The sequence below is a fragment of the Notamacropus eugenii genome, chromosome 4, assembly GCF_028372415.1.
Source record: "Notamacropus eugenii isolate mMacEug1 chromosome 4, mMacEug1.pri_v2, whole genome shotgun sequence".
NCBI classification, from domain to species: Eukaryota; Metazoa; Chordata; class Mammalia; order Diprotodontia; family Macropodidae; genus Notamacropus; species Notamacropus eugenii.
Genome location: NC_092875.1, coordinates 124558332 through 124570585, shown reverse-complemented (window position 1 = coordinate 124570585; position 12254 = coordinate 124558332). Strand labels below are relative to the sequence as shown.

Sequence of the window (12254 nt, the reverse complement as noted above, 5' to 3'; positions counted from 1 at the left end):
TCGATGAGCCCATCATCTTTGCAAATTATGATTGGAGAGCACAAAAACCACTGTGCAACTCCATGTGGGCTATGGGGCTGGTTTTTTCAATTGTTCAGCAATATCAAATAAGTTTTGACTAAGCAAAAAATGTTTTTCCCAAGGACTCGTAAAAAGCTGAGGGACAAGAATAGCTAAAATTACAACATGTTTGCAAACTTCCCAAGTGCAAAGCTGTCAGTTGCACTGATCGATGGACAGAAGCTGTTCTATGAGTGGGACAATCCCTTACAAATATACGTCCCTGCACAGCAGTCAATATCCGATAGGTTAGGAACACTTCCAGAACTGCTGCCGTCCAAGAAAGATACAAATTAAGAGTCTAACTGCCCTCATGCTCTTTAAGTGATTATATATGCATGATAATATGATATAATATGATAAAATAATTACATACAATTATATATCATATATAATATATATAAACGGATCTAGTACATACTTCTCTTTGCCTCTGTCTGTCTCCGTCTCCCTCCCTCTTCCTTTCTCCCCTCTCCTCCCTCTCTCCATTTCTCTCTCTTATCCCCCCCCCCCCCACAAGTGTAAAACCCACCTGGGGTAAGAAGGTCAAAAGCAGAGGAAATGATGCCCTTGTATATAAGAAATTAAGCATTCAAGTGGAAAGTGCTAAACCTAGAGTCAGAAAGACCTGAGTTCAAATCCAACCTCAGATAATTCCTCGCTCTGTGACCCTGGGGAAGTCACTTAACCTCTGTCTACCTCACTTTGCTCATCTGTAAAATGAGGATAACTATAGCACCTACCTCCTAGGGTTGTCGGGAGGATCAAATGAGATGCTTGCAAAGCACTTTACAAACCTGAAAAGTACCATATAAATGCTAAGTAAAAAAAACCCCAAACCTATGATAGTACACTTTTTGTAATAAAAATTTAGAGACAAAGAAATTGTTCATTGTAAACTCTTTGAGAGTAGGAATTATTTCATCTTTGTACTTGTATCCCCAGCACCCACCAAAATGTCTGAACACATAAGGTGGTTGTTTAATATATGCCTATTGATTGATTTTACTTGAATAGTTTTATGCTAGGAAATTTGGTGCCTCACAATTTTCTGACAACTCTAAATATGAAGTCACTGTTCCTAATCCTGAACCAAACATATCAGCAATTATATCTATGAGCTCTTTTAGCACTCTGCGGTTCCATTCCGAATGATTAGGCATCCTCTCACTATCTCTTTATCTATCTTTGGCTCCAATTCCCTCTTAAAGATTCCCTCTTCTATCCTTCCCTTTAAGACTCCCCCTATTTTCTTTAATAGAGAAGAAATGAACATTGGATGAGGAAGTCAGGAAGACCTAAATATGAGTCATGGTTTGGACACTTGGATAAGTTCTTGAACCATTGTAAGCATTAGTTTCCTCATCTGTAAATGTAAGCTATCATACCAGAGTAGCCAGTTCACATTGTTGTTGGCAGGCTCAAACGAGATAATATAGGTAAAGAGCTTTGCAAACTTTAGTGTCAGAAGAAACGCTATACATGTCATGTATTATTAAACTTTCTATCACTAAGGTTATACCTTCTGCTTTCATCTAATCTTCCTTTTTCTTGTTGCCTCAAAAACCTCAAACAACTTTTTACTGGTTGTCCTTAATATGTCACCTCAGAGGCTGAAGAACTTTCTGATATTATTTTTATAAAGCAGTAACAAACTTTTTTCATTCAATCTTGGTTACATGCCTCTAGCTTCATATTTTGCATATACCCCTTTAAAAATGACAACTCTTTGGAGAATTACCTGTGAAGCAACATTAGACTCTTTAGGTTTTTCACCTTTTTCTCTCTCATCATGATCATTTTCCATTATATCATTAAAATGGGATAGCTTCCTAATCCTCTGGAGCCATCTTTCCTTTTAGAGCCTCTCTAAACAGAATTTTACCTATCCCTTCTCTGAAATTTTTGCTAACTACTTTCTGAAAGCTTAGGGTATGTGACTGGTTAATCTCAATATTACACTTCTTCAGATTATAAATTCTAAGATACCATGGTCTTATGACTGTAGTGAGAAAAGTCTTAAAGCACAGTATAAGTGTGAGCCGTTATTTATTATATTTGTAAAGGGAATAGATTTATTTTATATAGTTCCAAAGGTCAAGACTAAGAACAATGGATGGAAACCTCTAATTTTCTTCTAACCCTAAATCTATGATTTAATTAATTACAGGAAATTCGTTGTTGTTTGTCCCTTGTTGTCTAAGACCAACAACCTCATGAGGATGATGTCTTGACTTGAGAATGAATTGGATTTAAGTGAGGCAGAGTTTTGAAAAGGCATCAGCCTCACTTCTCTCTTCCAGTCATCAGAGTCCAGTAGCAAGACAAGAGTTAAGAATATTGGTGATGACTCAACACAATATAGTTAGACGAATGCAGAACTAGCTGTTAATGGCTCAATGTCAACTTGGTCCTGTAGTTTCCAGGAAAGTGTCCAAGGGATGCCTACTGTGCATGGCTCTGGATTTTTTTATTCAGGACTTGGATAAAAGGCGTGGATGGCATGCTCAGCAAATCTGAAGATTATATAAAGATGGGAAGGAGAGGTGACAAATTGGATAATAGAATCACTATAATAAAACAAACCCTGGTAGACCAGAATTTTGGGAGGAATCTAAGATGAAATTCAATAGGGGAACTTATAAAATCTTCAAAACGTTCAAAAAATTAACTTCATGAACATGATGAGGGAGACATAGATTTCAGCTTAATATAAGGAAGAACTTCCTAAGAATTATAACTGTCCCAAAGTAGAATGGGCTACTTCTAGAAGAAATATGAAATGAACATAAATATAAATTAGCATAAGACTATTTCCATGAAGTTTTAGGAGCCATTTTCAGAGATCTTGTAGAGAATATTCTTGTATAGAATATTCTGATATGAATTGAACTGGATGACATCTAAAATCCTTTCCAACTCTGATAATCTGTGATTCTTCTAAATTATCTCTTTATAATGATATCTATATAATTATGGCTTATGCATGAGCTGTACTGACTTTTCTTAAAGTGAAAGCATGAGTGCAGTCCAAATAATTCTAACTATCTAAGCTAACTAGTGTTAGGAGGGTTCAATACTAACATGTACTTACGGATAGAGTTATTTGGTTGCTGTTTCCTGCCTTTGTGTCTTTTCTAACCTGTAACTGGAGGCGGTGTGGTACAATGGAAAGGATGCTGGGACTCTGCTTAAGGTTCTGGTAGCATAAGAAAGAAAGCATACTATCTAGATTTAAATAACAGATTGGAAACCACGGGGTTATGAATGTTAGTTGCAACCCTATCTCCACCTTGCTACGTGCATTGGAACGATTTGTTTAATGTATTCCGTCTTCTATGTGTTAGCAATAAAAAGCCACCTTATGCGGCTGTTATAAGAATACCTAATTCAATGCTTCATGCATCTGTTTTTGTTCAGGGTTCTCTCCATTAAAACACTTCATTCTCCATTGACCAACCTTATGGTGATGATCTGCTCTGCCCTTTCAAGAATGTTGTAAGGACAGCTAGAGAGAAATGATTATCATGCCTTTACAAATATAAGTACTATTGAAATGCTAATGAGAATGTGATCTTGCTCAATTACAAAGCTGGCAGAGCCAGTTGCCCCCTTAGTAACGCCATCATCATCATCATCAGAGAGGATTAATGAAGGGCCCACCTACAGTTGATACAATGCAATAAAGTAAATTAGACAGACATGGCTTCTAACCCTGAGTAATCTACAGTCTGAGATAGGTATATTATTTCATACAAGTAATTTGCATAAAGGAAGCGATATGTGGTAGGAGAAAACCAGACCATCTTGAAGACAGAAGAGCTAGGTTAGAATGTTGACTTTTGAGATGCTACTTTTTTCTTTTTGGAGGCAGCTAGGTTACACAATGGATGGTATGTCAGGACTTGGACTTGGAGTCAGGAAGAGCTGAGAATTGCTACCTGTGTGACCCTGGACCGGTCACTTAACCTCTGTTTACCTCAGTTTCTGCATCTGTAAAATGGGGATAGATGTGGTAAGTCTCCAATGAGATAATATATAAATTGCTTTTGCACACTTGAAAGTGCTATAAAAATGCTTATTATTTAGCCTCTTTAAATCTCATTTGCCTCATATGAAGTGTGTGTGTGTGTGTGTGTGTGTGTGTGTGTGTGAGTGTTTTGAAAGTCATTACAACAAAATGGATAGAGAATTGATCTCAGAACCAGGACTCTTGTTACCCTAGGGAAGTCACTTAACTTTCTTCATCGCCCTCAGGCAACTCTCAAGATTCTTTACTCTCAAGTAGATTTTGATCTGCTTGGATAGAGGGATTTCCTCACTGGGAATTCCCAATGCCAACAAAATCTCAGGTAAGGTTCAAATACTTGCATTATGTACTTCACAGAGTTGTTACAATAATCAAAGGAGAAAATGTATTTAAAAGCATTCTGGAGATAATAAAGCACTGCACAAGAGCATTTCTATACTTCAACAGACCAATGATCTAATCAAAGCAACTACTTCTTCAGGAAATGCAGTTTGTAATTCATCCAAAGGATCTCATTCTGTGTGACTCTTGTCCGTGTCCTTTCAAAGAAAGGACAAAGAATGGACAAAGAAATTAGCAGAGCCACGGATAACTATATCAGTCATTAGTTCTTTTGTGGGGCTTTGAGACCAGAGAACTTAGATTCGGATGGGACTTTCAAGCTTGTCTATGAAGAACAGCCCCTCATTTAAAATTTTGTTTTGTGAATTTTATTCTGAACTTAACAAACAGCAAATAAAATGGGCATTTGCATATACACTGTAGGACAGAAAAAAAGAAGATTGTCCACAAAACTGCAAATCTTTTCTGTATTGTAGTAGCAATAATAATAACCAGTATTTATATAGCACTTTAACGTTTGCAAAGCACGTTACCAATACCTCACTTCATCCTCACAACAGTGCTGGGAGGTAGGTGTAATTACTATCCCCATTTTATGGATGAGGAAATTGAGGCAGACAGAGGTTAGGTGTCTTACTCAGGATGACATAGCTTGATCATTATATATTTAAAAAGAAAATCAAGCTGTACATAACAGAGATTCACAGGGTTTGCTTTTCTTCTTAAATATGCAATATATTCAATTTGAAAATATTCAATTTTCAAAGCTGTGCTGCTTGTCTGTGACTCCTTCTGGTCTTCTTTGTATTTACAAAAATGCTTCAATGACTCTTTTCTCTTTCTCTCTTTTCTTATGGCAACCTTATTCCTCTCTTTCTGCTGTGCTTCCAGAAACAAAAACAAAAAGAAAAACAAAACATATAACAAATATGAAATAAAACAGATGCTCTCATTGGCCACAATGGAAATGTCTGTCTTATTCTGCATCTTTGATCCATCATCTCTCTGGCAGAAATTGGATAGCATAATTCCCTGTGATCAAAGTTCTTAAGTCTTTCAAAGGTGTTTTTTCTTTACAATCTAATTCTTTCATTTTAAAGATGAATGAAATGAGATATTGAGAAGTTAAGGGACTTACCCAGCATCACATAGTTGTTAAACAGGCTTCTCGATTCTTTTCAAAATCAAAATGAAACAAAATATTCTCTTTATATATAGCAACTAATATCATCATCATGGAGACATAGGCAATAGCACATTATCTCATTTAATCTCCACAACCATTCTGTGGGATATGTGCTACAGGAATTATCATCCCCATTTTATAGATGAAGAAACTGAGAGGCTCATAGAGGTTATGTGACTTGCCTAAAGTTACATAACTTGTAGGTGTCAGAGGCAGGGTTTGCCTGACATTTTCCTGACTCCAAATCCAGCTCTTTATCCATAATAGCATGCTGCCTATTAAAGAAAAGCATAGAGCTTTAAGGTTTGCAAATCACTTTATATAGGTTACCTAATTTGAACTTCACAACAAACAACCTTGTATCATTGTCATTATCATCAGTATTTTGCAGAAGGCTTAGAATGGTTAAGTGATTGCCCAGAATCGTACAAAATAAGCATCAGAGGTAAGATAAAGACCCAGGTGCTGATGGCTTTAAGTTTTTCTAATATTCTTCCAATATGTCCATGTTGAGCCTCCATGTTAATGGCCATGGGGAACTAGGTAACTGAGGAAACCTGGATAATTGAAGACTTCACAATTGTCCTTTGACTAGTGCTGTGTTATACTCCCTAGGAACTGACTCGAATGGTTCCCTTTTATCTTCAAGATCAAGTACCAAATCCTATGTCTGGCTTTTAAAGCTCTTCCTAACCTGGCCCTTTCCTACTTTTCCAGGTGTGTCCCACATCTTTCTCCCCCATGTACTCTGAGATACAGTGATACTGGCCATCTTACATTCCTCACAAACACCTCATCTGCCTACTCCATGCTTTTGCACTGGCTGATCCCCACACCTGGAACTGTTTCCCTCTTCATCTTTCCCTTCTGGCTTCTCTGGTTTCCTTCAAGTCTCACCTTTTGAAAGAAGCCTTTTCTTCCCTCTGAGATGACCTCCAATTTGTCTTGTATATATCTTGTTTGGACATAGTTGTTTGCACATTCTTTCCCCCTTGTTAGATTGTGAGGGTAGGGACTGGATTCTTTTTTTTTTGTTTTGTTTTGTTTTTTGCCTGTTTGTGTATCCGCAGAGTTTAGCATACTGCCCAGCACATGATAGGTGCTTAAGAAAAGCCTGCTGATAATTTCTGCTAGGAGTAAAAGATTAAAAAAAATTTCACAAAGCAGTCACATGCTACAAAAATCCACTAGCCACAGCACAGAACCACAGAACCATCTTCAACAGTGAAAAGCTCTGATCAGGTCTCCAGCTAAAGCAAACCTTACTTTTCACAATAATAACTCCTTTTGGAACCTAACCTTGAGCACCAGAGAGTTTTAATCAGAGACTTTGCCACGATCATCAGTCAGCAAAGAAAGCTGTTTGTGGACTTATCCCCTCGTGAGGATGGTTCCCAAAGTCACAGTGGAAATTTGGCAACAGCTAATACAAGGGAGGCTGGGTCCTCATTTCACTCCGTGACCAATGTGTAACACAAGAGATTAGTTAAGATGATGTGCATTTTTCTATCTTCCATCTCTAGGGCCTCTGGCAACTCCATCACTCCATCATCATCATTTTTATAGATGAGGACAGAGACGCACAGGAACATTAAACAATCTGCCTAGGGTCACCCAACACTCCAGCAGCAGGCTGGATTGGTGTTCACAATCCCGTAAGTTTTTATCGTTGCCAACCTGCACCCCCCGGGGGAATGACGTAGGACTAAGTAGCTGGCAACAGTAAAACACGTTGGAAACGCTCTAGCCTTGTATTCTGCCAAGCAAATAGCAGGACAGTAATTGTAGGTCTCATTTGATTGTCTTTCACATGGCTAATATAGATGTATGATAACAAGCAGTAATTTCACACTTAAGTGGCCAGGCCAGGTGATTATGTCTAGAGTAATGGAATGTATTGCTGGGGTGATTCCTTCATGTTTATATATTAGATACTGAATCTTTTTATATAATACCATAACAGGCATGCACTGGAGAGCTTCACATTTTCCATTTGGGCATCGGATCAAGGCATTGAATTTTTGGCTGGCTCTGTGATTTGAAAACGATTCAAATCAGTGATCTCTCACAAGATACAATACGGCTTCTTGGGAGCCCCAATCAGCTCGCCAGAGTTTGACTTTGGTTTTTTATTCTTTCAACAGACATTAAGAGTCTAAAAATTTATTAACTGCATAATTAACAGCCAGGTGCTGTGCTGGGTATACAAAGACAAAATTGAAATAATTGCTTTCTGTACTGTGCTTACATTCTATTGAAGGAAGAATGTATGTGTACGAGAATATGCAAGAGGGCTGAGCAAACCAGGTTAAGAGGCTAAATCTAGGCCACTGCCCACTTTTGTGTGGCCTGTGAGCTAAGAATGTTTTTTATAATGCCATATAAAATTTTATTATATTTAATTTTTATTGCATTGTGTTTGCCCTCAGGCCACAGTTTGTTGACCCCCTCATATACAAGATATATGTGATACAGAGAGGAGATAATTTTTTGGATGGCAAGGCAGTAGCAGGTAGGGAGGCGGATATCAGGAAGGGCTTCATGTGGATAATGGCACTTAAGCTGAGCTTTGAAAGAAAGCAGGAATTCTAAAAGGTGAAGGTAAGGAGAGAATTCCAGGCATGGGGAGCAGTATGGGCAAGACCCAGAGATGGGAGATGGAGGGTCATGTGCTAGAAATGGGGCTAAAAGGGCAGTCTGGCTGGACCAAAGGGTGCCCAGATGAGAACAATATCGGAAAAGGTTTGTATTTGATTCCAAGTGTAATGGGGAGTCATAGGAATTATTGAGTGGAGAAACGACATGGTCAGAAATGTGTTTCAGGAATATCACTTTGGCAGCTTGGCACAGGATAGACTGGAGAGAATAGGGATTTGAAGCAGGGAGACCACTTAGGAGCCTCTTGTAACAATCCAGGATAGGTGCACTGATGATGTGAGTGAAGAGAAGGGGACAAATGCAGGAGATGGTAAAAGTTCTTCTTGACATCAAGTTGAAATCTATCCATTTGCCCCTTCCAAGTTCCAAATTGCTCCTAGTTTTCTTCTTGAGAACCATCCAGCACAAGGCTAAACATTCTTCCATGTGCCAGCCCTTCATATAGTTGACTATAACTATTATGTCCTTCCTTGCCATCCAAGCCTTCTCTTGTCCCAGCTAAACATCTCCAGTTTCTCCCCTGACCCTCACATGAAATGATCTTGAGTCTTCCCAATATCCTGGTTCCCTTCTTCTGGACATTCTTTAGCTTCTCTATGCCCTTTCCAAATTACCTAAAACTCATGAGAATCATAGGCTCACGGTGTTAGAGATGGAAGGACCCTTAGAGGTCATTGAGTCTAACTCATTTGACAGATAAAAAACATGGAGGCATAGATTGGTGAAATGCCTACCCAAGAAAGCATAGGTAGTAAGCAGGAAAAGTGAGGTTGGAACCCAGATCCTCTGATTCAAAACCCAGCACTCTTTCCATTGTATCATGCTGTCTCTATTTCATACGATCACAGATTTAGGACTGGGAGGAACCTGAAAAGACTTTTAGTCTAACATGCTTATTTTACAGATGAAGCACTGTGGAGCAAAGAAATGCAATGATTTGCCCAGAGAGGGGTGGGGAACCTGAGGTTTCAAGGCCACATGTGGCCCTCTAGGTCCTCAAGTGGGACCCTTTGACTGAATCCAAACTTCAAAGAACAAATCCCCTTAATAAAAGGATTTGTTCTATAAAACTTGGACTCAGTCAAAAGGCCACACCCAAGAACCTAGAAGGCCATATGTGCCCTCAAGGAAGGAGGTTCCCCACTCCTGGCCCAGGGTCACCTACATAGTAAATAACAGAACTGAGATTTAAACCCAAGTCCTCTGACTCCAAATCTAGCCATTTTTCCATTTTACCTCAAAGGACTTAGGTTTGCATCCTGGCTCTTCTCCTTGCTCCTTTTGTGACTCTGAGCTAGTAACTTCTAAGCGAATGGAACAAGTATTCAATTCAATTTCATAATATCCCTGTTATCTACAAAGGAAGTCTTGCTTTTTTTTTTTTTTTTTTTGCATTTTCTGCGTAAAGAAACCCGACAAATGGTTAGATTGGGCAACATATAGGCCCGGAAGGAGAGGTAGGCACAGAACTCAGGTCTTGGTTCAGAAGAGATTGCCAAGGGGCAGATCAATAGTTCTGTCAGCAGGAAGATCTAAATTATATTAGATTCCAGTTAAATTTCCCCCAAGCACAAGCTTATAGGTACCTGGTAGCTAGCAGAGGGTATGTATGAACAGGGCTGAACCAAGCTTCCTTTATCCGCGGCATGCTCTCATAGATTAAGAGGTCTTTCTCAGTCAGCATAACCAAGGCCGGCTTCCAGGTCTTCTCATTCTCTCCTGGCACCTGAAATAGAACAGAGAGAGGTTGTATCAAACAAAGCTGGAGAAGGGGATGTTTGGGAGGAAGGAGTTGGCAACCCTACAAACACATCTCCTGATAACAGGAGAGACTATTATTCAGGTTGAAAAACAAAATGGGAAGAAACAGACAATAATCTTTTGGCCCTTGATCTTAAGGAGAAAAAAAATTACGCCCTCTTGAAAAACACCTGGTATGTCTGCTGAGTGCTACAGAAGTTAGATTCCCATGCCAAACAAACGTTTGCTGCTTTTCTCAGTTTCTTGCCTGCCACTCATTCCTAAGGCTTTTATTCCACAGCTAAAAGCATAGAGGGGAAAAAAAAACATTCACAGCTGGTTCTCTGCATTTGTGCTTTACAGAAAGATGAGAGTTGAAAGCTTTAGAATGAATGAGCCACGGCCTTGAAAAATGTACCAGAGAGGGAAACCTTGCTGGATTGTTATTACATTCTACCGTCGGCTTCACAACGTCACTCTGATGCTCACTGCTATTGCTGTCATCAGTTAGCAGCGCATCTCTGGGATTTAGGCAATTATCTCAAAATCCTCAGTCTATCTGGATGACCTTGTTGACAATTCAGAGACATCAGCATGGTAGTCAGGATTTCTGTTTAGTTATTTTCTAGTCATGTCTGACTTTTCATGACCCTATTTGGGGTTTTCTTGACAAAGACACTGAAATGGTTTGCCATTTCTTTCTCCAGCTCATTTTACAGAGGAGGAAACTGAGGCAAACAGGATTATGCTGCTTACCCAAGGTCATATAGCTAGGGTCTGAGGTTGGAGTTGAACTCAAGTCTTCCTAAGGCACACATGTAGTAAGAACTTAATAAAAGCTTGTTGATCTTTTTTTCATATTTGGAGACCTTTCATGATAAGATCCATTTTTTCCCTAACTTTGTTAATGAACTCTCTCACATATGAAATGTCATCTTTAATCAGAACTCCAAGAATAAGGGTCAGCAATTTCATACCCTACTTCAGGAGGGTTACCCACCCCTGGTTTATTCTCTTTGGTGAGACAACTGTTTCCAAAATTTCATTTTAAGTGATCTTGGGGAATGGAATGGTTAAACAGGTGGTAGGTAGTACATGAATGTAGGGGCAGCCAGGTGGCACAGTAAATAGAGTGGATTAGATATCTAGTATAGTAGATAGAGTCTGGGCAGATGAACTGTGTTCAGCTGAATCAATGTGTAGTGTCCTTGATGGATATCCTTGTGGACTATCTTTTCCCTGGAATTTCTAAGTAAATCACTTTTTATTAACTGTTGAATGATGTATGAGTATCTCATTTTGCTCCAATACTGGCTTAAATGAGCAGGGGGCTGGCCTGAGTCAGTCCCAGGTCACATCACCATCCAATGTGGAGAAGCTGACTTCATGGCCTGAATCTCTTACATCAATAATGTTTCTATGTTCACAGCTGTCACCTTAAAGTAACCTAAAGAAAGAAAGGTCCTGTCCTCATGATGATGTTTGATTATCCAAGGAGAAAAATCATCATGTAGGAAAATTTGAAAGCATACCTTATACCACTCCAGATTCAAATAGCAACTTATTCAAAAGTAATATTCTCCAATAACATTCTAAAACTGTTGTTTTAGCAACAACATCTATTTCAAAGCCCCTGTTTCTTGACATCTAAGATATTCTACTTTTAATGCAGTCTTCATGGAGATGTGTTATCTCTGTTTTAATAAAATGTGATGAACAAAACAGATGTGACTTCCATCTCAATTCCAGCTTTCTGTCACTAGATGCTTCTGGAAAAGGACATTTTTTTTTTTAACAATTACTCATGCCTCTACTTTAATGAAAAAAGGAAAAAAATGGGAGAAAAGTAACTCTGCGAAGACAGTTGATCCAAGAATTAATCTGATGCATGTCCTCAGGGGAAGGCAAAAATTTATTTCCACCTGGCTTTCCTGGAAAGGCTTGCTATCCAATCGATAGAACAGGTAGGGAGCATATATCCAAAAGGCATATGTAAACTCAGTAATTGGCAACCCGCTGTCCTCCATCAGCAATGGTGATGGAACAAGAAGAAAGGGCTGTATGTGACTACAATGTAGAAGGAAAAGTTTCAGACATACACAAGGAAGAATCTCCTTCCTGGTAAGTAATAGATTTATAGAATCATGTGATCTTCAAGTTGGAAGTCACCTGAGAGATCATGGAAGTCAGTTTCTCTCCCAATGGAGAAATCTGCTCTATCATAACTCTGACACAGTT

The 12254-nt window shown here is 38.9% G+C and overlaps 1 protein-coding gene across 1 annotated transcript in view; it reads right to left on the bottom strand.

Annotated features, from left to right (window-relative positions):
- Positions 1 to 12254, bottom strand: part of SNTB1 (syntrophin beta 1) — a 302133-nt gene that overhangs the window by 29540 nt on the left and 260339 nt on the right. The window contains exon 4 of the mRNA XM_072603188.1: positions 9863 to 10002. Coding sequence (XP_072459289.1) covers positions 9863 to 10002 — 140 coding nt within the window. The remainder of the gene's footprint in view (positions 1 to 9862; positions 10003 to 12254) is intronic.